The sequence below is a fragment of the Crocuta crocuta genome, unplaced genomic scaffold (genome assembly GCF_008692635.1).
Source record: "Crocuta crocuta isolate KB4526 unplaced genomic scaffold, BGI_CrCroc_1.0 scaffold168, whole genome shotgun sequence".
Classification (NCBI taxonomy): Eukaryota; Metazoa; Chordata; class Mammalia; order Carnivora; family Hyaenidae; genus Crocuta; species Crocuta crocuta.
The window spans coordinates 5,803,498-5,827,110 of record NW_027532591.1 but is presented as its reverse complement, the minus strand read 5'-3'; the positions used below and the strand labels follow the sequence as shown (position 1 = coordinate 5,827,110).

At 54.1% G+C, this 23,613-nt stretch overlaps 1 protein-coding gene across 2 annotated transcripts in view; it reads left to right on the top strand.

Moving 5' to 3' along the window:
* Positions 1–23,613, top strand: part of GLIS1 (GLIS family zinc finger 1) — a 229,151-nt gene that overhangs the window by 134,926 nt on the left and 70,612 nt on the right. The window contains exons 2-3 of one of the 2 annotated variants that reach the window (XM_077779729.1): positions 5,187–5,364; positions 11,878–12,760. In XM_077779729.1, the coding sequence (XP_077635855.1) occupies positions 5,187–5,364; positions 11,878–12,760 (1,061 nt within the window). Of the gene's footprint in view, positions 1–5,186; positions 5,365–11,877; positions 12,761–23,613 lie in introns of those variants that run through there. The other variant, XM_077779730.1, reaches the window with a different exon arrangement.

Here is a 23,613-nt window from a genome sequence, read left to right as displayed (position 1 = left end):
TCCAGAAGGAGACGTACTACTCCCAAGCTCTGAGGGCCCACTGGTGGGGCGAGGATGTGTGCAGCATAGCAGCAAAGCACCATGGGAGTACAAGGTATCGCCCAGGTGGAGGGCTGAGCCCAGGCTGTGAGGGCCCCCCAGACAGGCTGAAGGCACTTCATTTATTGAATGCCTGTGAGGGGCCAGCCCTGTATTCAGTATTTTACAGGGGTTTCACGTCATCAATTCCTCCCTCTAAAAATCTCCCCATTTTACAGATGCAAGAAGGTATGGTGGTTTTGGATTTTGAATCTCTGTCTTTCTAACTGCAAAACCTTGTCTCTAACTGCTGCATGAGCTCAGGAGTTGGCAGATGACAGCCGCACAATCAATGAACTGTTTTTCTAGATAAAATTTTATTGAAACACAGCCCCATTCATTCATTTACATATTGTCTGTGGCTGTTTTTCCCTGCTGAGTAGTTGTGGCAGAGACTCCATGGCCTGCAAAACCTACGACATTTCCTGCTTTGCCCTTTATCAGAAACATTTGTTAGATTAAACATGTTTGCTAGACTAGAGAGCTGAATCAGAAGAGTCAGTCTAAGTCTGAGTGCTGTGCTGGCTGTGTGAGCTTAGGCAAATTGCTTGCCCCCTCTGAGCCTACCCAGCCAACTCTTGGAGGTTGTAGTAGAGCTCATCGGTGATGGCTGCGAAATGTTTCCTATAAAGTGTGGTGCCCTATCGCCAGCCTGGCATCTGGTGGACACTAAAAACCTGCTCGTTGGTGAGCAAGGAACAGTCATTGTGCAGGCCTCCCTGACCCAGCTGCTGGCTTCTCCTGGGATGGCAAGGAGGTGATGCTGAATGCATCATTGTTCTTCTCATGCAGACTTGGCAGGTCTGAGCATAAATTAAAATTCTTGTGGGGAGTCACCTTATATGTGGTACCACTTTATAGCCAAGTCATTACGGTAATTTGCAAAACTCTCTGGTGTGTAACTGGAGTCATTTGCTTCAGAGTTGCTGGCTGTGACCTCATCCAGGCTGCTCGGTCCTGCATTTGGTGACCCCTGAGCCTTGGGGACTTGCCCTGAGTCTGGCCTCAGGGTTGTCCAGACCTGAAAGTCGGGATAGAATACAGGGGCCTTGCCTTGCGCGTTGGTAAATAGGAGAAGAAAACCATTATCGTTCCATCCTCATTTCTCTTTTCAAGTGCTGTGAGCTAGGCACCACGCCAAAGGCGTTGTGTCCATAATCTTGGGTGACCGTCCTCACAACTTTGTGAGTAGCTATTAGCATCATTTTACAGATGAGAAAATAGAGCCTTAAAGAGGAGACTAAACCAAACCCTTACCTAGTCTCGGGGGTGCCCCCAGGCTGTGCTGTGGATTTGCTGTGTGACCAAGGCAGGTCCTTTCCTTCTCTGGCCTCAGTTTCTTCATCTATTATTAATTAGATAATAATTAAAAATAATAGTTCCAACCCTAACATTCCAGAATTTCTCACTGACTTGTAAAAGTTAACATAGGACTTCCTCACCCTCCGAGTCTCCAGTTAATCTTCATTTCCATGGAAGCCAGGTCCAGGATCTGCTCTTGGCTCAAGTGGCACAGCCCCTTCCTGGGTACCTCTCCACCCCTAGCCTGCCTCAGGGCAGCAAGGCCAATGTGCCCTTCTCCTTCCCCTGCCTGTTCAGGAAGTGCTCCATCCTTGCTCCCTGAAGATGGAGGGTGAGCAGAGGTGGTCCTTGGGATGTCTTTAGGGACAGAGAAGCAAGATGCCAGTAGGCGGGGGCCAGTGGGAGGTCTCCTGGCTGACTTGGACCCTTGGTGGGCAGTGGTAACAGCATCTCCGGGACACACATTATAGCCTCTAGTTTAACTTCCAGCCTTTGAGAAAGCTGGTGGCCCAGGGAAGGGTCTGGCATGGGCTTTGGGAGACCTGGGTTTGGGCCCTGACTGTGCCAGCTCTAGTGTCCACATTCCTCTGCAAGTTAGGGAGGCTGATGCATTTATCCAGGGTGCTGTGGATAAATGCATCTCACAAGACAAGGGCTTGGAGGGCTTGGAGCCCTAAACAGTGCCAAATGGTGACCTGAGGGGCTCCTTCTTTCCTCCCTCCAAGAGCTGGCTTGTTTATTTATTGTAGGAAGACATCTTATTATATCCAGTGGAGAAGAAGCCAATGGGCCTTAATAATTTGTCGGGTAATAACTGTTTTTTCCCATTCAGGTGATGGATTTGCATCTACCCTTTACTCCCTGTGTGACCTTGGGTAAACCACTAGACCTCTCTGAGCCTTCATGTGCTTGTCTGTAGTTGGAGTAATACTATCCATCTGGTAGAGATGTCACAAAGACTAAAAAGTTCAGGAGCCATTGTGATGGTTGTACTTTGACTTCCCCCCAGACCCCTAGATCTTCATTAGAATCAAAGGTGGGGACCCTTGTTTGGGGGTCCCCAGTTGTTCATCCATTGGCTGACAGGCAGCAGGACCGAACTTAAGTTTTGAAGTCTGAGAGATCTGGGTTTGAATTGTGGCCCCATCTCTCACAGACCCCTGAGCCTGGTCAGAGGCACTTAATCTCCCCAAGCCTCAGTTTTCCTCACCTGAAAAATGGTTTGAACGAACCTGCCATGCAGGGATGGACACTTGAAGGGATCCCTGTGCCCAGTGCCTCGGAAGGGCTTGACAAATACTGGACTCCCCGGTACCTTTCTGGGGGTCCACCTTCAATCGCTGCACTCGTCCTCCTTAAGTGAAGGGAGGGTAAGCAACCCAGGGGCCCCAGGGGTCTGGTGGGTTTTTAGAGGAAGCTCAGAACCACCTCCCCACCCCAAAGACTCTGGGAGAAAGACCCTGGCAAAACAGCCAGGGTGTGATGATTAAGCTCTCTTTGCTCCAAATGCTATTAATGGTCATAAAATTATCCACAGTTTTCTGAGGCCCGGGCCCAGGGTCTGCCTCAATGGGACAATAAAATCGCATGCAAAAACGATTTGGAAAAGGGAGAGACCGCCAAGCAGAGCCAGAGCGAAACGAGCGGCAGCCTGCTCTCATTAACTCAGGCCATTCACATTTGTTACCAGGGATTTCTTTTTAATTAAAAAACAACCAAGTTATTAAAAAATAAGCTTGTGAGGGGCTGGCCCAGCAGCAGCCAGAGCTGGCGGGAGTGAGCGTTCCTCGCAGCAGGCGTGAGCCCAGGGAAGGTGACGGGCGCTTCTGAGCAAGTCTTCTCACGTGCCCTCTCGGGCAGGCTCGCCTGTGCCCGGAGTGCAGAGGCTCGCTGGGCCCCTCCTCTGCCCTGGGTGCACTGTGCTCCCGGCTGCAAACCGCTGTGTGCTCGGTGGGTGCCTGGGTGCCTGGAACCTGTCAGAGCTGCAGGCACACAGCGACTTAGCACTGAGTCTCCAGCCTCCCGGGGCTTCAGGTTAGGTTGGGATTAGGGTTGGGTGAGGTGGCTCCTTGAGGATGGGGTTGGAGTTTTGTCCAGGAGACCACTTTTTATCACATAGTGATTCCGAATTGGAGTTTGGGTCCGACAGGCCTGAGCCAGAGATCCAGCCCAGATTCTTACTAGCTGTGTGATCTCGGGCAAGGGACAGAAGCTCCCTGAGCCTCTGCTTCCTCTGCACAGTGGGGCTGGTGGTACTCAGACCTCCCTAGGAGAGCAGTGTGGGGGCTCCACGGAGACAGTGCTGTAGACCACGGCCCGCGCCCAGCGCCTGCGTGTCCTGCTTCCACTGTGTTCTCCTCACCCTCAGCCGCTAAATTCAGGACCTGGGGGCAACTGTCTGCTCATCTTAACGGCTTCTCTTGCTCCAAGTTGACAGTACCCGACAGTACCTGGGCCTGTTAATAATGCTTTATCACAGGGGCGCCTGGGTGGCTCAGTCGGTTAAGCGTCTGACTTCGGCTCAGGTCATGATCTCACGGCTCACGAGTTCAAGCCCCGCGTTGGGCTCTGTGCTGACAGTTCAAAGCCTGGATCCTGTCTTCGGGTTCTGTGTCTCCCTCTCTCTCTACCCCACCCCTGCCCGTCCTCTGTCTCTCTCTCTCAAAAGTAGATAAAACAGATTTTAAAAAAATACTGCTTTATCACATCTGTAGGACACTTCATGCTTTTCAGAGTGCTGTTTGACAAGAACAGTCTCCATTCCTGGAGCACACCTACCAGGTGCCAGCACTGTGCTGGGGGCTTTGCACCTCAGCTCTCAAAACCTCATGGCATCGCTGGAGAGCTGGAGCACCTGCCTTCATTTTACACCAGGGAGCTGAGGGTCAGCCTCGGGGAGGGATGTGTCCAAGGCACACGCTTGGGTGGGGGCGGTCGGGACTCACACTGAGGTCCATCAGGCCCCAAAGGCCACGTCTTTTCCTCTTTAGGGTTATGACTGTCTGGTGACAGGACAGAAAGACTGAGAGACAGCTTCCAGATTAACCCTCCTCACTCTGTAGAAGAGAAGGCTGAGGCCCGAAGAGAGGAAGTAGCTTCTACCAACTGTGCCTCACAGTTTTGTTACACTTCGTACAGTTTTTTTTTTTTTTCAGGGTTTTCACATCTTCCCCCTCAATTAGTCTTCATAAAAGCCCAGTAGCCAGGCGAGGTGGGGCCTGTGACAGTTAGGCTGTCAAAAAACCGTGGAGGATATAGAGCTGTGAAGAGCTGTGGCACGGTGCAATGTGGGAAATGATGTAGACTGAGCTTTGGTGAGAACAAGAACAAGCAAGCAAGCATCTTCTCCAGGGCATAGGGACGTCAGTGCCGCTCACCTGGCCCATCGAGTGCAGAGCCCCAGCCCACCAGCCCCGGGTGCACGTGTCTGTGCACCTTGTCATGTGAGCGCTTGGTGACCAGCGTGAGGGTTGTAGACGGTTATGTTCAGGATGCAGGAGCTTGTGGGCCTGGTTCGCCACTGTCCCTGCACCAAGTGGGGTGTTGGTACGTCGTCAGGGCTCAGTGCTTGGGTCAGGGTCTGTCAGCTCCTGGAGGTCGGCATACGCATCTGAGTATTGGGGCTTCATTCCTGATCCTGCTGCTGCTGATGGACATTAAATAAGGAATCCTCAGTGCCTCGGATGCAGCAGGGGCCACATTAGTGTGCTCTGTCCCACGCTGTGCCCCAGGGACTGCCGTCTCCCTGCACCCCTCTGCGGGCCATCTCCACTCACCTTCTCCTTTTCCTGTCTTTCTTTGCACAGTGAACGGGAGCTACGGCCACTGCACCCCAGGCTCGGAGAAGAGCCTGCTGGACCTGGACCTTGTAGAGGGCCCCGGCCCCACCTGCCGCCAGGGACTTTTCCTCCCTGCGGGCACTCCACCACCCCGGGGCCACCCCCCAGCCTGCGAGAGGCTCCTGCATTTCCCCCACCCTAGCAGGTATGTGCTCCATCCTCACCCGTCAGCTGCCTTCTGTGCAGGGACTTCACCTAGTCAGCCTGGTTGTGGGTTACGCAGGGAAACTGAGGCACAGGAGGGCCAGAGACCAGCCAGACCCCAGTAGCACAGTGGTGGCTGCCCGGTCTAGGCCTTGAACCTCCTGCGTTGCAGTGCCTCATGAGAGACAGAGAGGTTCTCTTGAGGTGTGTTTCCCCACTGCAGAAGCTGAGGTGGCTTCTCACGAGAATTGGTAATTTCAGAAGAGGAGGATTCATGGGAGGGATGGGGATGGAAAACCCAGCCCGGGGCTTGTACGCACTGTAGTGTCAAGCCTGGATTACTAGAGGGAGGGGTTCCTCTGCCCGGGCCCGTGGCCTCCCCAGGAAGCTGTACCTCATGGAGCCCTCCTGCCCAGGTGACCTTCATTCAGTGCCAGCTCGTTTCCGGTGATGTCCACTTGCGGACAGGTCTATCAGAGTGCATATTAGGCTGTAATCTGCCTCCTGGGGTCACAGCGGTGCCTCTGTGCCCTCTGGTTTGTGACCTCTGACAGGCAGAGGTCAGCCCCGGGCAGGTCGCTGTTCCCGTAGCTCCGCCCCAGGGCCTGCACCTCCCTGCCTGGGCATGCTGGCTGAGGCCGGCTTCACAGATCAGAGATTATAAAACCTAGCCCAATGGCCTGTTTGCAGTTCATTCTTCTGTTGGTCACTTATTAAGCATCTGCTGTGTGCCAGACACTGGTGGGGTGCTTGGCAAAAGAAGCCGAGAGCTCCTCAGCAGAGTTTACTGTCCAGTGAAAGCTTCAGGTGAGAGATGTTACTAAATAGCAGGATGCTTAGTCTTCCCACACGGAGCCATTTTTTTCCCAGCACATAGCATCCCTGTGGCCCTCACTGGTATTACTGAGGCTTCTGATTTCCAGGAGTGTGTCAGTCAGCTTGGGCTGCCCTGACAAAACACCACAGCCAGGGGCGCTAAAACAACAGAAATGTATTTCTCACAGTGGCAGAGGCTGGAAGTTGAGATCATGGTTTCCCCTCGGGCCTCTGTCCTTGGCTTGCACACGGCTGCCTTCCTCACACGGCCTTTCCTCTGTTTGCAGGCTCTTCGTTCTCTAAGGGCGCCAATCATATCGGAGTAGGGCCTCACCCTTACAGCCTCGTTTAACCTCACTGACCTCCCCAAAGGCCCTGTCTCCGAAGACCATCCCACTGGGGGTTAGGATTTCAATGTGGGAATTTGGGAGGGACGCGACTGAGTACAGAACAAGGGGCAAGCATCTTTAAGACCTCGAGCCCGGGTGCTGTTTGGTGACAGGCCAGGGCACTTATCCACTCGATTGTTCACTGGTGCTCCCCTGGCAGCACCCGGTTTCTCTACGGAAATTCCTCCTATCTCAGTGTAGAAGCTATGCTGACCTAGGGAAAGCTAAAGCTGGCGGGTTTTCTTTCTTTGTTTTTTAAAAGAAATTTTTTATGTTTATTTTTGAGGGAGAGGGAGAGAGAGAGAGAGAGAGAAACAGAGTGCAAACAGGGGAGGAGCAGAGAGAGGGAGACACAGAATCCAAAGCAGGATCCAGGGTCCGAGCTGTCATCACAGAGCCCGACGCAGGGCTTGAACCCACATACTGCGAGATCATGACCTGAGCCGAAGTCGGATGCTTAACCGACTGAGCCACCCAGGCGCCCCTTCTTTTATTTATTTATTTAGTTTGATACAGATGATCCCAAATATTTGTCATTTTGAGTGTCATTTTGACAGTTTAGAGCCTGTACCTAGAACCCCCCACAAGCATCAATCTGAGGAGCCGCCATTTCTGCTGCTGACATGGCATCATGCTCCCTCACTTTCCTAAAGCACCGGAGGGCTCTAGCCCCTGTCTCACGTGCAGTTGGATTCTTTCCCTTCTCCCTCCCATTGGGTTGCCTTGAGACAGAGACCCTCCTCTCCTTTCTTACTGCCCCCTGCCTGATCTCTGGCTCCTTGACATGCTGCCTGGGTTCCAGGGGTCCTCCTTGCCTCCAGCCCAACTTTCTAATACTAATAAAAATAGCTCCTGCTTTCTGAGTGCCTGAAACGTGCTTGTGCACATCTCTCATTTAATCCTTGCCACTAATGAGTGACGATCCTGGAGTACTTGCTATGTGCCACACACCAGGCCAAGCACTTTTCATGTTACTAGCTCACTCAACTCTCATTTGCCAGAGGGTGGGGAAATAGAGGTCAGAGAGGCTAAAAAAACCAGCCTGAGGTCACCCAGCAAGTGCTGAGGGCATGAAGTAACTTCAGAAACACCTTGATTTTGTCACTTCTGTGCTAAAAATGACTACCCCCCCTACCACTGGGGTCAATAGAATGTATTAGTACATGCAGTTTGAGGTGTGGCCCCATCACTGGCTTTCTGGGTGACCCCAGCTGGGCAAGATGCTGACTCTCTGGGCCTCGGTGCCTTACCTGTAAGATGAGAATAGGAACACAGAGTGAACGGGCCCGCAGTAGTGTGGGAAGGCACCCTGTGCCCTGGCCGCTGCCTACCACCCATCACGCTGGCCTCCTGGCTTTGGGCCCAGTGGGCTGCACACTTGCCCATCTTCATGCCTCAGCCTTCAGAGCTCCCCCTTGATCTCTTACGTTTGCCAGACTCTACCTACCTCTTAGTGAAGTTTAAGTGTGTCCCATGAGAGCGAGTCCTCAGTCTCTCCCATGAGAAGGGAAGCTTCTCAAGGGCAGGGACCTGGTTTGTGAACTACTTCGTGTCCCTGGCATCACCCAGTACAGAGGGAAAAGCCTGCAGAGTGACCTCACTGGCCCCTCGCCCAGGCTGTAGCCCCCGAACCAGAGGGTGCACGGACCCCATGAGATCCGAAGTCACCCTCCTTTCCGCTTGAACCTCTCTCTGCCCGAGAAATACTCATTTTCCCAATTTCAGCAGCTCCCCTCCAGGGACCAGGATGACAGACAGAAGAACATTGGAGTTCTTGAAACTCACAACATCGAAGCTGCCAGGAAACGTAATGGTCATCAAATTACATCATTTTACATAAGAGGAAGCTGGGGCCCCCGGCAGCACATTGTGGTGGGAAAATCCCAGGCTTCTGATTCAGACAATCTAGGCTCAGATTCCTGCTCTAACACTGCCTGCCTCTGAGGGCTTGGGCAAGTGGCTTCAGTTTTCCGAAGCATAAAACAGATGGTGGTCTCTCCCTTGAAATTCTGTTATGCATTCAGCAGGTACCATGGATCAGTTCTGCTGGGGCCGGGTTGCATGGGACAGCCTTCAGGAAAGTTCCTGGCATGCGGGGCTGCTCAGCAGTTGTCTGCTATGTCTAGGGACCCCTGCTCACAGTGTCCAAAGATGTGATGCAGGTCACCTGAGGAGCCCAGGGCTCAGAGGTAGAGCAGGGCAGGAATCGCTGCTGGCCTTCCAGGGACCGAGGGGCGGTAAGGACAAGCAGGGGGCTGCCTCAGCTGGCATTTGGAGCCAGGAGACACCACATCTTGAGCTGTCCCCTCCCCACCTGATGCCATTTGAGGTTTGGTTGTCGAATTTGGGTAATTGAGTCACAGACGCTATAGCCATTCTCCTGGTTGCTTCTCCTGTTCTCTTCTGTTGGTTGTTTAGTCTGATGCTGGGTTTTTAGAAACATTTATTTATTTTGAGAGAGACTGAGCAGGGAGAGAGGCAGAGAGAGAGAGAATCCTAAGCAGGTTCTGCTCTGTCAGCATAGAGCCCAATGTGGGGCCCAGTCCCACGAATCTCGATATCATGACCTGGACACTTGGGGCACCTGGGTGGCTCAGTGGGTTAAGCGACTGACTTCGACTCAGGTCATGATCTCATGGTTTGTGAGTTTGATTCCTGCATCAGGCTCTGTGCTGCCAGCTCAGAGTCTGGAGCCTGCTTTGGATTCTGTGTCTCCCTCTCTTTGCCCCTCCCCCACTNTGAGCTGTCCCCTCCCCACCTGATGCCATTTGAGGTTTGGTTGTCGAATTTGGGTAATTGAGTCACAGACGCTATAGCCATTCTCCTGGTTGCTTCTCCTGTTCTCTTCTGTTGGTTGTTTAGTCTGATGCTGGGTTTTTAGAAACATTTATTTATTTTGAGAGAGACTGAGCAGGGAGAGAGGCAGAGAGAGAGAGAATCCTAAGCAGGTTCTGCTCTGTCAGCATAGAGCCCAATGTGGGGCCCAGTCCCACGAATCTCGATATCATGACCTGGACACTTGGGGCACCTGGGTGGCTCAGTGGGTTAAGCGACTGACTTCGACTCAGGTCATGATCTCATGGTTTGTGAGTTTGATTCCTGCATCAGGCTCTGTGCTGCCAGTTCAGAGTCTGGAGCCTGCTTTGGATTCTGTGTCTCCCTCTCTTTGCCCCTCCCCCACTCACACTCTGTCTCTCTCTCTCTCTCTCTCTCTCTCTCTCTCTCTCAAAAATAAATAAACAAACAAAAAAAAAGAGTTGGACACTTAACCGAGCCCCCAGGCACCCCCGATACGGTTTTTAAAGGGATTATTCCAAACAGATGCTTACCTGCCCCGCCCCCGCCACGTCCAGGATGACAACCGTGTGGAAATCAGCTATGCTTTCATTTTGTTTAAGTTCTCAAAGTCACAACATTTATATCAGCTCTTTGAGCTCCTCAGAGCTTTCTGCTGCCAGTGGTGGCCCAGCGTCCCCAGGCCTGCCCACCTTGGAATGCAGGAACCTTCTGGTTCCAGCCAGTGGCCGAGCTCTGGACAGGGAAGGGAGGTCTTTGCTGAGGGAGGCGGAGATTGGTCAAGTGTAGCTGAGAAACAGAAAGGCCTTCCCGCAAGCCTGTATCTGGGGATGCTTTGGGTCTACACTAGAGAAATGGGGAGCGTGGCTCCTGGCCCCAGCCCTATCACTGGCTTGCTGCCAATGACTGTGGGCAAGACCTGCGCCTTCTTGGCCCCTTTCCTGTCTGTGTAGTCACGAGGTTGGAGCCCGTGCTCTCTGAGGGCCTCAGGGCTCTGCCTTCCCATCTCCCCTGCCCCTTCATCTCCCCTCCTGCTCCTGAGTAGTGCCGGGGCTGCCGTGGCTGCAGGGAGCCAGAGACGGAGGGGCTGGGACTGCAGGGCCCCTTGGAGAACAGGGCCCCCAACCCCTCTGCAAAGAGCTCCAGAATGCTGGTGGCGATATGGCTGCCATGAAGGCACCGTTCACCCTGCCGTCCCCTTTCCAGAGGACTATCACGGCCTCTGCCATCCCACTTGATCCTGGCAGCCACCCTCTGAGGGAGTGAGGGTTAGTCCTTGCTTCACGGATGAGGAAACTGAGGCTCGGGCCCCAGGCCATGTCAGGGGTCCTAGTCACGACAGCAGACCTGTCAGCAGCCTTCTTGTTCTTCCCGGCCAGCCCAGGGGCTTCTCTGACCCTTCGTCCACCTCACCTTGCTGGTGGCTGGAGACCGTGCTGCCGCTACCTGCACTGACTTGTCCTGCATGTGGGAAAGGCCCTGTCTATGAACGCGTGCACCACGGGCCTGATGAAGATGGCGCAGCCTCCTGCGTCACACTGTAGTCACACTCAAGAGAAGAACGTGGGATGAGGAGAGGGACCCAGAGTGCCTCGCCCCGCTTGGTGCCGCTGGGAGTGGCTGAGCCTGGTCTCAGACCCCAGGCTTCCACCTCCCCCTCCCCGAGCTGTCCTCCTGGCCTGCCTGCCTGCAGCCTCACCCCAGAGTTGCGTTTCATGTAGTCACAGTGTCTGGGCTTGAAACACTGGGACCCCCACCTGGCTTTCCCTCAGCCATTCCTGGGGTGCCCCCTATCGGCGTGCCTTGTGTTTCAGACCCCCAGCTTACTGATGTTCACTGTGGAAAAGACAGATTGCTTGGGGCAAAATGCCACATAGTTAACATTTCTAGAAATTAACAAAGATTACAAAAATTAATAAAGATCTGAGGAACAAGTAGGCAGAATTTAAAACATACTGGACCTGGGGGCGCCTGGGTGGCTCAGTAGGTTAAGCATCTGACGTCGGCTCAGGGNTCCCCTTCTCATACTGTGTCTCTCAAAAAAAAATAAGTGTTAAAAAATTTTTTTTAAATAAATTTAAAAAATGAAAAGTAAAACATACTGGACCTGGATGTTCCTCAAAATGTTACAGCCTCAGCCTCCTTTCTCCAGAACTCACTAGAAGGTCACAGGGAGGAGGTCAGGGAAGACCCTACGGAGGCCTCAGTGACAGGACAGGGTGGGCTCTGGGGCTGGAGAGGGCACAAGGGTGAAACCATGCTCTTTCCTGGCATCCCTTTCAGACCCCCTGCCCTTCTGGAACTTCTCCCCAGCCCCTCCCCTTTTTCTCTCCCCCATATTCTTCCCTACTGACCACATCCAGCCTCTGCTTTCTCTCTCCCTGTGCTTCCGGCCCTCAGCCTCCACTCCCACTCTGGGCTTCTCCATCCCTCGGTTCTTGCCATCCCCTACCTGGGTCTCCCCGCTGTGGCGTGCCTACCCTCTCACAGCTTCTCTGCTCACTGTCTTTTAGGTCGCCCAGACCCCAGGCCGTGTACATGAATGGTGGCCTTCCGGCCGCACAGCACATCAAGCAGGAGTCCCTGCCTGACTACCGGGCCATGACGGAGGCCCGCATGCCCCTGTCCGCTCACTGCCGGGCCCCGCCAGCCACTGGCCTGCACTCAGACCTGGACCTGCCCGGCCGGGGCCTCGCCAACCCCGCACCTTCCTGCTACCTTCTGGGCAGTGAACCGAGCCCTGGCCTGGGCCCGCAGCCCGAGGCCCACCTCCCCGAGAGCGGCCTGAAGCGCTGCTGCCTCCTGGGCTTGCCTTCCACCTCTTCAGCCTCTCCCTCCCCCTGCGCTTCCTCCGATGTCACCTCCATCATCCGCTCTTCCCAGACGGCCCTGGTCACCTGCGTGAATGGACTCCGGAGCCCCCCCCTGCCGGGAGACCTAGGGGGGCCTCCCAAGCGAGCCCGGCTTGGCCCTGCAACCACGGAGAGCCACGAGGGCAGCTTGCAATTTGAAGCCTGCCGGAAGGCAGGCTTCCTGAAGCAGGAGCCCACGGACGAGTTCTCAGATCTCTTTGGGCCTCACCAGCAGGGCCTGCCGCCCCCCTACCCCGTGTCCCAGTTGCCGCCAGGCTCGGGCCTCGGAGGCCTGGGGCTGGGCCTGGTGGGTAGGGGTGTGGCCGGCCGGCAGGCATGCCGCTGGGTGGATTGCCGTGCGGCCTATGAGCAGCAGGAGGAGCTGGTGCGGCACATCGAGAAGAGCCACATTGACCAGCGCAAGGGCGAGGACTTCACCTGCTTCTGGGCGGGCTGCGTGCGCCGCTACAAGCCCTTCAACGCCCGCTATAAGCTGCTCATCCACATGAGGGTGCACTCGGGTGAGAAGCCCAACAAATGCATGGTGAGTCCCCCCCGGCCACTGGGCCATGTCCCTGCCTGGCCAAGCGGAGTGGTCCCCACTTCCAGGCTAGGAGCTGCCTACCTGGGGCTCCTTCCTTGAGGGCCGGCTGAGATCCCCTGTGCTCGAGGGGGAGAGGACTAGGGCTGTGGATGTGGTCACTGGTCAAGACAGTCAGCGTCCCAGTCATCGGGAACCTTGGCTCCTTTGCTCATCAGGTGCCCGTCCCCTGCCCCAGGGCATACCGTTGTTCAGGTGGTGACAACACACTCTGAGGTCAGAGCAGGCCTGGCCACCTTCTGTATTGCACACAGATGCTCAGTGTCTCACTCACCCTTGGTCAAGTGAGTTGTGGGGCACATGCTCTCCTCCAGCACTGGGCCTTCATCTGGTGGCCTTCCCAGAGTGGCTCTCCAGGCCTCGGAGCAGCCCCTGGGCTTGGCTTCCTCCGAGGAGCCCTGTGTCTTCACAAGCAACTGGCTCAAGAGCTTGGGCCCCTGGAGCAGGTTTTGAGGTTAGGTGAGGGCTAACAGATAGGGCCCTGGGTGCACCTGCAGTGCCACGGCTGGAGTTGAGCCTGAGGTTTCTAGGGACACACGCACACACGTGCTAAGTGAGCACTGAGGCCTCCAGCCCTTCTGACTGGTCACTTCCATGTTGTGCTCTCATGGTGCTAGAAACACATATCTGTCTTAGTCCCTGATCCCCTCAGCCGAGCTTCTGTGTCTAACTCTGAGGCCCAGCCACCCTGCAGGGAGAGGTTCCTGCCTGGGAGTGGAAGGGCCAGAGGAGCCACTCAGTCTTCCAGGGCCCAGCTCCGTCTTCCAGCCACTGGGGCGTTGGTGAGGCAGGGGAGAAAGCAGTGTTGTCTGTTCTGCAAGGCCAGCATCGTAGCTGTCGAGTGCCCCCTCACGTGCATGCTGTGAGGTGCTGGACCCCTCTTCGTGAAGCACGCAGTCTGGGACGGAGCTGGCCTCTGTCCCTCCTCAAGGCCCAGGGTTGTATTTACAGGGGCTGGGTCGGCGGGGGGCCGGGGGGGAGGCAGGAAGCTTTGGCGACCAGCAGTAGAAACTCCACCCTCCTGGGACCAGGCAGTCACCCTTGGGGCCCCATCTTCTTGTGTTCTTGTGGTACTCTGGTCTGAGCATCCAGCTCGACCCTCAAGGCGGGGGCAGGTCTGGAGGATGAGGAGGAGAGGCAGTGAACAGCCTCTGCGAAAGGACAGGACTAGGAGGGAGCCTGTGGTTGGCGCACTGGTGCTGGGGGGAGGGGCTGGACTGGGCAGGCTGAGGATTTTGACTTTGTCATGTGCCTTGGGGCTGAAGCCATGCTGGAAAGGGCTGGTGGCCAGGCCAGTCCTGGGGATGCCCCCGTTCATCTGGGGTGTTGTGACACATGGCTTGCTGAAAGGCATGCCCCCCGTCTCTGGAAGGAGATGACCAGCAGACTCCTGGCGGACAGAGGGCACCGTCTCCGAGACCCTGGAGCTGACAGCTGTTGCGTGGCAGTCCCTGATGTCTTCTCTCCTGTGGGGGAGCCCCTTGGTGTGTGTGGGGGCCGGCATGGAGGCCCAGACCCTGGCGCGGTGCGGTCCAGTAGTGCCCGTGTAATACAGCACGGACCCCGAGACAATCCAGCCTTCCCTGCCCGTTTTCTAGGAAACAGAGGCCTAGTAATTGGGTCAGAGAGGCCCCGCTTACTCAGTGCAATCTGGGGATCTTTCTCTGTGGTTCTCTTTCCTGGGCCTGCCAGGATTTAATTGGGTTCAACAGACTGCAGAGAACACTGGCTTACACCTGACTCATGCCTGGCTCTGGGGACCCAGACGTAGACTTTCCAAGGTCTTTGCCTACAGGCAGTCGTGGTCAGTAAGGGTGGGAGATGGGTGTGGACAGGCTCTGGATGGAGTTTGCATAGACCCTAGAACAGGAGGCCCAGAAGAGCTTCCTGGAGGAGGTGACGTTCAAGCTGTCTGTATTCACCCATGGTTACATTTAATCTTTACTAAAGTCCCATAAAACTAAGGTTTTACAGATGAAGAAACAAGGGTTTGGTGGAGTCCAGCCAGCCTTCTACGTGCTACTATGAGAACACTTTATCTTGCCTCCTGAAGGGTTCAGGATTTTGATGATAACACCAGCAAGCAGCCTCTGAGTGTGGACTGTGTGCAGAAACCATCCTAAGCAATACTTCCAGGCAGTCCTCATAATAGTTCTACAGGGTAGATCCTGTTAACTCCCATTTTACAGATGAGGAAACTGAGGTTCAGAAAGATTGCTTAATTTGCCCCAGGTCATGCAGCTAGTTAGGGGCAAACAGTAACAACAACAATAATGACAGAGACTGATAGTCGTTGTTGTCGTCATAGCAATAATAGTAACAACAATAAAAATAACTTGCCTGAGGTTACACAGCTAGTAACGCTTAGAGTGAAATCCGAAACCACATCTTTCTAAACTGTAATGCTTCTGTTTGCGTAGATTGTCCTGTTACCCTCATTCTCTGGGGTCCCCGGGCCAGTCCAGCTGGGTGCCCTCATCTGGAGTGGTGGCGGAGACCTCCTCTGACCATCTTCCCGTCTGCCGGGGGAGCACTCCCCCTTCCTGTGATGCTGGTGCAGTGGGTGACCCAGGGGAAGGGGCAGGCCCCAGCCCGCACCCAAATAAATACAGTCTCCCTTCCCTGTAGAATTATTAATTTCTCATGACAGGCCTTTGCTACCATGTGCTGTAATAGACAAAGGAATTTTGGACCCAGATCCTCTGGAGAACAGGAAATAGATGAGACACTTTGATTGAAGAGTAAATGGCCCACTAAAATAGCAGTTAATCCTTTTATTATCTTTCCAGCAGCCGTTTCCACAGTTCTTTCATGAGGTAAGCCTTCCCCGCCCCATCCAACTGTACCGCTCCGGTCCCTGCCAGCTGGTTTACATTTAGCCCTCGGAGCCTCCGCTCACGCACCCAGCAGGCCTGGAGGTGCGGCCAGGAGCCGCCTGCCCTCTGCCCAAGTCCTCGGGCCCGCCCCAGGATCGGGTCTCGGCTCTCGGGGGGCCCCGAGGTGGACCGTGCCATCCGTACCCCACCCCCTGCTCTGCTCTCTCCCTGGACCATCCACGCCATCCAGAGGAAGCTCCCTAATCTCTTTGCAATATCCTGTTATGTTTCTTATGTTGTCTGAGTTGTCTTAGCCTTATTAAATTTGGGGTTTCATCTGTGTTAGGATAGCGAGGGTACGTCCAACCCAAATACTGCCGCAACGCCTCGAAGACGTTAACTTTGAAAAGATTAATTTCTTGCTTTCTTAGGTTGGCTCTCCCAGACAGTTGGAATTCTGATTGTCTGAGACTGCAGAAATTAGCAGGCTATGTAGTTTGCTTTTCTCCCCGTCAAGAAAAAGAGAGGCAGAGTGAAAAAGGAAAACCTTTCATAACCTCGGGTTTTATGAAATAACAATAATAATGACAACAGTTCCTGCCTTTGTGAAGAGCTTGACCAAAGCCACAAGTGCAGTGTGGAAGGTGTGCATAGATGGGTCTGGAGCCACACAGACCCAGGTCCCCTCCGGGCCAGCCACATAGCAGCTGTGTGACCTCAGGCAGGTGACCTAGCCTCTCTGAACCATAGTACGTTTGGTTGTAAAATGGGATGATAAAAGTACCTCCCTGTTAGGATTGTTGTCATGAGGGTTTAAAGAGATGACGTAGGGAAGCGCTTAGTTAGTTCCCTTGTCCCCCGTCACGCGCCGTCACATTGACCGTCTCAGGAGATTCACACCGTAGCCCTAAGAGTTATGACAGGATCATTTGTAGCTATCTTACAAATGAAGAAGCCCAGAAGAGCCAGTCAGTAGTGGATCCGGGACTTGAGGTCAGCCCATTCCGGCAGCCTTCACTGTGGGTGAGGTGGGCAGGACTGTCACCCATGCCAGTGGCTGGGTCAGCTGTCTGCCAGCAATGTGGAGCAGCGTCTGCTCAGGGTCACGGGATCTAGAAGGGGAACTGGGGTGGAGACACAGGGAGGAGGCTCTGGTCCCTGTCCTCATGGGCCTGGTGTGTGGCTGGAGCCTGGAGGCTAGGCTCACATCCTGCCTGAGTTCCTCTGCTAGCTGCACCTGCACTGGCCACTGGTCCCCGTGCCTTATGCCCCTCTGCACTATTGGACCTGGGACCGGAGAAATACATGCCACCAAAAGCCGAGCATTATTGGTTTGCCATAATCAGCCAAGGAATCAGACAGTAGCCACCTGGGAGGGCCTTGCCCACCTCCCAGAAGGGCCAGACTGGGCCAAAGCTACTCTCCTCTTCCATAATCCTGAGGCTTCTGGCTCTCCCTTTTTGCTTTGCCTCAGTCCTCCAACCCCTGAGAAACAAAATGCAGGGTGCTAGAAAAGGTGAGGGAGGCGGAAGGAGGTGCTCTTGGTCGGGACTCTGAGATTCTAATACCTGGGCCCAGGGCTGGCTGGGCCATCTTCAGTCCAGTCCATCTTCAGAAAACCACTGGTCAAAATGCTGAAGCCCAGAGACTGAATCAGGTTTCAAGGTCATACAGTCGTCCAAGTGGTAGAGCACAGCTACGCATCAGATTTGCCTACCTGCTCTGCTGGGCTGTGAGTTTGGAGTCAGAGAGAAGCTTGACTGGGGGTCTGAGATCATATCTTATGGGAAATCCTCAGGGAGAAGAGAACTCATACATTCTGAGACATGTGATGTATAGCCATGAATCACCATGCCCATCTTTTCAGAAGAAATTGATGTTCACGGATGCAATGTCTTGCTCTGTGTCACCTGGCTCAAGCTGCCTGGGCCACTCCATGGGCCACCTGCCTTTGCTCAGCCTCTTCCACACAGAGTCGAGTTGGTGCTTCTTGGACCACAACGGGTGGGTCCCTGGCCATGGGCCCCTCCCCTGCCCCACATCCCAAGACCGGCCCTGTGAGTTGGGCATGTTTCTAGACCAGCAGACACCCCTGACTCCTGTCAACATCTGCAACTGATCCCTGGGAATTTTCCTAGAGTCCAAAATGTGTGAGCAGGTGGGTCTTCCAGTCCATCTTCATCATGTACAGAGAAGAGACAGGCAAAACAGATCCTGAGAGGACAGTGTGGGGCCCAGGGGCCTGGGGCAGCCTCAGTAGACAGGGAGTTTCCTGAAGGGGCTGGTAACCAAAAGCTGGGGAAAGTTAGATCGTGGGGAGAGTGACCACAGAGGAGGGAAGAGTCCTTCTCAGAAACACTCGCCTCACCCAAAAGACAGGTGCCCCGGTGTTCCGGGCCTCGTGCTGGGAGCTGGGGGTCCTGAGACAAAGATGAGGTGATACGAGACTTCTGGCACCATGGGAAGGACACCCACCACCCTTGAGTCTCATGCTGTTTTTGCTGGATGAAGGAGGGAAGGGAGCCAGAAGCTGAGGATTTGAGGCCTGGCTGCATAACCTTGTCTAAGTCAGTCACGGTGGCTGAAACATTACTGGGAATTTTTCAGCTTATATAGGGCTTCCACACAGGCATTCCTCAGAGACTGGAATCATTATCCCCATTTTACAGATGGAGAAAGGGTAGTCTAGTTTGTGCCCAAGTTTAGGCCTCAAGGGCATCATAGGGTCAGATTTGAGCCCAGGTCTCAGCCTGACTCCAGAGACTCTGTGACCCCAAGTCCCCTCGCAGGCAGAGGACCATCTGCCTATAAATATCAAGAACATACCCAGATTTTAAACACAATTTCAGCAAGCCGTCACTGAGCACGCACCTCCTAAGTGCCAGGCCCTGGTAGACCCTGGGGTCACAGAAGAGAATCAAAGCCAGCTCTGGCCTGGAGGAGACTTTGTTAAGCAGAGAAGCCAATAGACCTTTGAATTGAACTGTTTTCCCATGCTAATCTCGCGTCACCTTGAGAGCCTGTTGCAGGGCCCCCCTCCCCCTCCCCCTCCGCCCTGCTTATAAGATGACACCTTTGTTCTGTTTTGGAGGATAGAGCATTGTGGGATGAGAGGTGAGACATTTCACCTTCCTTAAAATAAATAAGTCACCCGAAGACAAGCTTGCTTTCTGGAGGCTGGGCTTTCCAGGGAGCTAAAAAGCTACAAAGTGGAGAATGGTTTAAAACCCCTGCCCTTGAGAGTCCTGCTGTAGATGAGTAGAGAGGTCAAGCTGGCCCAACCAGCTTAGCTGACAAGTCCACCCACTTTGGAAATGGGGCCTGAGCCTCACTTCGTTCTCAGGTGGGAAAGGAGCTGGGTAGGAAAACCTTTCTGGGTAAAGGCAGCTTTTAAGCTGGCATGCAGATAAGCCCTTTTAAATGACCCCACTGGGGTCCCTCCTGGGATTGTATCCGTTCTCGTGTCTGCTTATTATCAGATGGGAAACCCGAAGCCCAGAGAGAGTGCACAGTGGCCCAGTGTCACCCAGCAAGTTAATGGTAGCCATGGGATGCGTGCTGTGTCTCTCCCTGCCCAGAGCCTTCCTCTGCAACAGAACTCCTAGAGAGTCTTGGCACACTCCAGCTCCCTTCACTCCTCTGGGCCTTGGCTTTTGCTGGTCTCTGTCTGAATACCTTTCCCAGCCCAGCAAACTCCTAACCATCCTTCACATGCCAGTCCAATGTCCCCTCCTCTGCTCCTCGCCTTTCCATGCCTCCTGCCCTCCCCACACATGTTCCCCCAGTTAGAACAGCATTTCCTGGTGTGGCCAAGTGTCTTGGGGACTGCGTGCCCTTTGATTTCTGGCTCAGCCCTGGAGGCTGAGGAGGAGGCGGAGGCGGAGGAGCTAAGCCTGCCCTCTGGTGCAGAGGCCCTGACCAGCCCTGTGCCTGAAACAGCCTGGACGCCGTCCTCCAGAGCAGTTTCCAGTGAAGTCACAAGGTTGTCAGGGCCCTGAAGACGGGCATGTCCACCCACTAATCTGGTGCTTCAAATTTTTGTGCAAGAAAGCCTGAACTTGACATGTGGCTTTGCTATCCCACAGCCTGGGACTGTGTGTGAGTAACCTGGCTTCCGTAAGGGTTTGTGGTCTTGCCTGTGAAGTGGAGGGAACAGGACAGTTGGGAGGCTCCCATGAGATGCCGTATGTGAGCTGCTCATGCAGTGCCGGGCACATAGCAAATGCACAGCAAATAGTTGGGCTGTTTTGGGCCGGTTGTATTAGGAAAAGAGGAAAGGGTGAGTCTGAAATGGATAGAAGGCATGCAGTCGTGAGCATCCCCATAGGAACAGAAAGGGCTGATGTAAGTCCCAGCTTGGTCACAGACTGGCTGTGTGACCTTGAACAGGTCACCTCGCTGTGCTGAGCCTCAGTTTCCTAAGCTGTGAAATGGGATAATGTCTAGCACTCTGTGTTCAGTGGGGGACCAGTTTACACTAGTGCTTTGTTCCCTCTTGAACCCAAAGCTCCAATTCCACAGAGCTTGGCTTAAACTGGGATGCCTTCCTCTCTCCTCTCATTTTTAAAAATCAAGCTCAGGGGGTTTCCTAAGGAGAGGTTTCTTGGTGGCTCTGGCCTTGTGACTGGGTCAGAGCCTCGCACGGAAGGAGAAACTGAGGCCCCAGATGGAAATGTCTTGCCTGGGGGAAGGCAGAGGAACTGGAGACAGGTGTGGAGGCTCATTCCACTCCTGTCCTGCGCACTAGCTGTGTAACCTCAGGCAGGTCACCTCACGTGACCTTTCCTCACGCTTATGCGTCTGGAAAGGGGGGGCTGTGATGCTCACCCTGGAAGAGTCTGCCCTTGGGAGGGAGCAAGTTGAGTTCCCCACTCCCAGGCCCCAGAGGACACGGGCACCCTCATAGGCATGTTCCTCACAGATCAGCCTTCCATCGGGTGAGTGGCTGGTGGCCGCAGGCTCCCCAAATGCAGTTCCCAGCCTGCAGCTCTCCAGGGCCTCCTCCCTCCCTGCACTACAGCCCGCCCTCCTCATGACCACCTCCACCCCCAACCCACCACCCCATCTGCTTCCCCACCCCCTCCCCTAGCTCTTCTCCATCTCTGCCCACCCCTTTCTGTCTTATTTAAATTCTGAGTCAGGAATCCACGAGCCAATTGGACGCCTAACCAGCCCTGGGACCTCAAACAAGTCACGTGGCCTTGGGGAGCCCCGGTTTCCTGTGTGTGTACAGGGGAGACAGTTGTGAGATTCAATGACTTCATGCATGTGGAGCACTTAGCTCATGCCTGGTGAATACTTGGCACTTGAAAACAGGAGCCCTTGTTCTTTTTTTTTTTTTTTTTAGAGTCATCAAACCCAAGGTCTCGTATCTTAGGAGCACCAAACTTGAGGGTACAGGAATGCTGGCCAAGTTTTGTGAACTCAACACTGCTTTATGGAATATGAAAAACATTAAGGATTTTAAAAAAACACAACCCTCTGAAATGAATTTAAAACAATAAGGGGGGGGGAGCTTTTTAATTTAATGTAAATGGCATTGACATGATTGTCTTATTAGAATGAGAAAGTCAGATAAAATCAACAGTGACTCTAAGAAAGTGTCCAGACCGTGTTTTCGGAGAGGAACACCCTGGAAACGGTTAACTTCACGACTGAGCAGGAATAGGCGCGGTCTCCATTGGACGGCANGAGTCATCAAACCCAAGGTCTCGTATCTTAGGAGCACCAAACTTGAGGGTACAGGAATGCTGGCCAAGTTTTGTGAACTCAACACTGCTTTATGGAATATGAAAAACATTAAGGATTTTAAAAAAACACAACCCTCTGAAATGAATTTAAAACAAAAAGGGGGGGGAGCTTTTTAATTTAATGTAAATGACATTGACATGATTGTCTTATTAGAATGAGAAAGTCAGATAAAATCAACAGTGACTCTAAGAAAGTGTCCAGACCGTGTTTTCGGAGAGGAACACCCTGGAAACGGTTAACTTCACGACTGAGCAGGAATAGGCGCGGTCTCCATTGGACGGCACATGGGTTAGCGGGCTGATGTCCGTGCCTCACTTGGACTGCCTCAGTGATGGACCTCAGCATCCTGCCCTCATCTGTGAGGTGGGTCATGGTCACACGACCCATGTGGCCTCAGTCACCCTGGCCACTCTAAGACCCAGGACACCCCTGAGTCTTCCTTACCTGTGCCCCTCCCTCAGGAGAGAGCCTTGTGTGCTCATTGGTGTTGTGTCACTCCTCACCCCTGCCAACCTTGCAACAGCTTTATGGACACCCATACTATAGCAGGTTTGATGCTAGATGCATGGGGTGCAACATCAAATGAGGAATGGTGGTGAAGGAATTAATACAGACGAGAGAGAAGGCTCCCCCCAGGATGTCATGAGAGCTGGGCTTTGATGGGTGAATAGGAGCTTTCTAGGTGTAGATCGCGAGGAAAGGCTTTTCAGGAAAAGGGAACAACGTGTGCAGAAGTTTTGAGACGTGACCATCTTCGCCCTTGTGGGAAGCATAGGTGTCTCCTTGTGCTTGGCATGTGTTACCTACACGGGGCTGGGAGCAGAAGTGGTAGTTGGAATTGGACTGTAAAGGGCCTCCAAGTTCAGTATAAGGAGCTTGGCCTCTTCCCTGAGGGGAGTAGAGGGAGGGAAAGGTTCTGAGCAGGAGAGTAACACAATGAGTGTTAACATGGAGAACGCTGGGCATGTGGTGGGTACACAGTCCTTGGAGGGGGAGTGACAGCAGGCAGATGAGGACACGGAGGCAGGAGAGAGCCCTCTCCCCCAGGTCCACCAGAGTAGCCCAGGTCATCTGTGACCCCCAGCCAGCAGAGCTTGGTCATCAGCCAGGGCCTGGGCACTGCAGGCCAGGCTGGCTCAGCCCAGTGAGCCACGCCGGGGCACCACGTCCATAAGGTTGGGTAACCGAGCTTGACTCCCTTTGGAAGTGGCGTCCAGCATATTCACCAGTGGGAAATGGGAAAGGCATTTCCCATAATGTGGCTCTGTAAAGTTTGCACAACTGTTCTTTGTTTTCCGTCCATCCCCACAATAAATCTTCCTCCGCTGCCAGGACCGGGGCCTCTACGGTCTGTAAGTGATTACAGCACCGAATTGTGCAGCGCTGCCTCCTCACAATGTGTTCTTCTGACGTGGGTCGTGATAAAATGGGAGCCCGTCACTGGGACTCTGTGGCTTCCTAAGTGGCGATTTCCAAATAGCTAGGAGGCGGCCGCCTGAAGGGGTGCAGCCCACGCCTGCCCTCTGTATGCCCCCAACCCCCTGGACAAGTCTGCCATATTAGGGGCAGAGGACCAGCATGCACAGAAGTAGCGGGCTGCGCATTTCTTGCAGGTGGGACTGTGGGGCTGGAGGTTTCTGCAGGGCTGTGCGTTGCTGCAGGCAAGACCGGGAAGTCTCTGCGGGACCCGGCACCCAGTGAGTGTTCGATGAACCATTCAGCAGCCTCTTTGTTTTATCAGAGCTTAAAAGCACAGGGTTTTGAGCTGAAGATAATATTTGTGCCTTCCCAGGGCCCTGGGATGCAGAGTTTTGGTGGGTCGTCCCTGTGCCGGGGGGAATGCACAGGCAGTGGCAGGATCCGTTTTACAGCGAGGTCACTGAAATCCAGAGCTTCTGCTACCTGGCCAGATGTCCCATCTGGGGCTCGGCCTCATGTCCCTGGCTCCCTGCTCTGCGATCTTCCCACAGCCCACAGTAGCCTTTGCACCCCCATTTAACCACAAGCCTGTGCTTCCCAGAATCCTCTGAGCCCACATTTCAGGAGTCATTTTGGCCTGTGGGGTCATTTCTGACCAGGTTCAGTTGCCAATGATGACAATAGCAATTGGAAGTCAAGAGGGTTTGGCTCCAAGGAGAAAAATGAGTCTGCAGTGCCTCAGATATTTCCCTTGAGGTCCTCCTCCCCTTCCAAACCCTGCTCCCTGCTCCCGTTCCTCCTCCCTGGGCA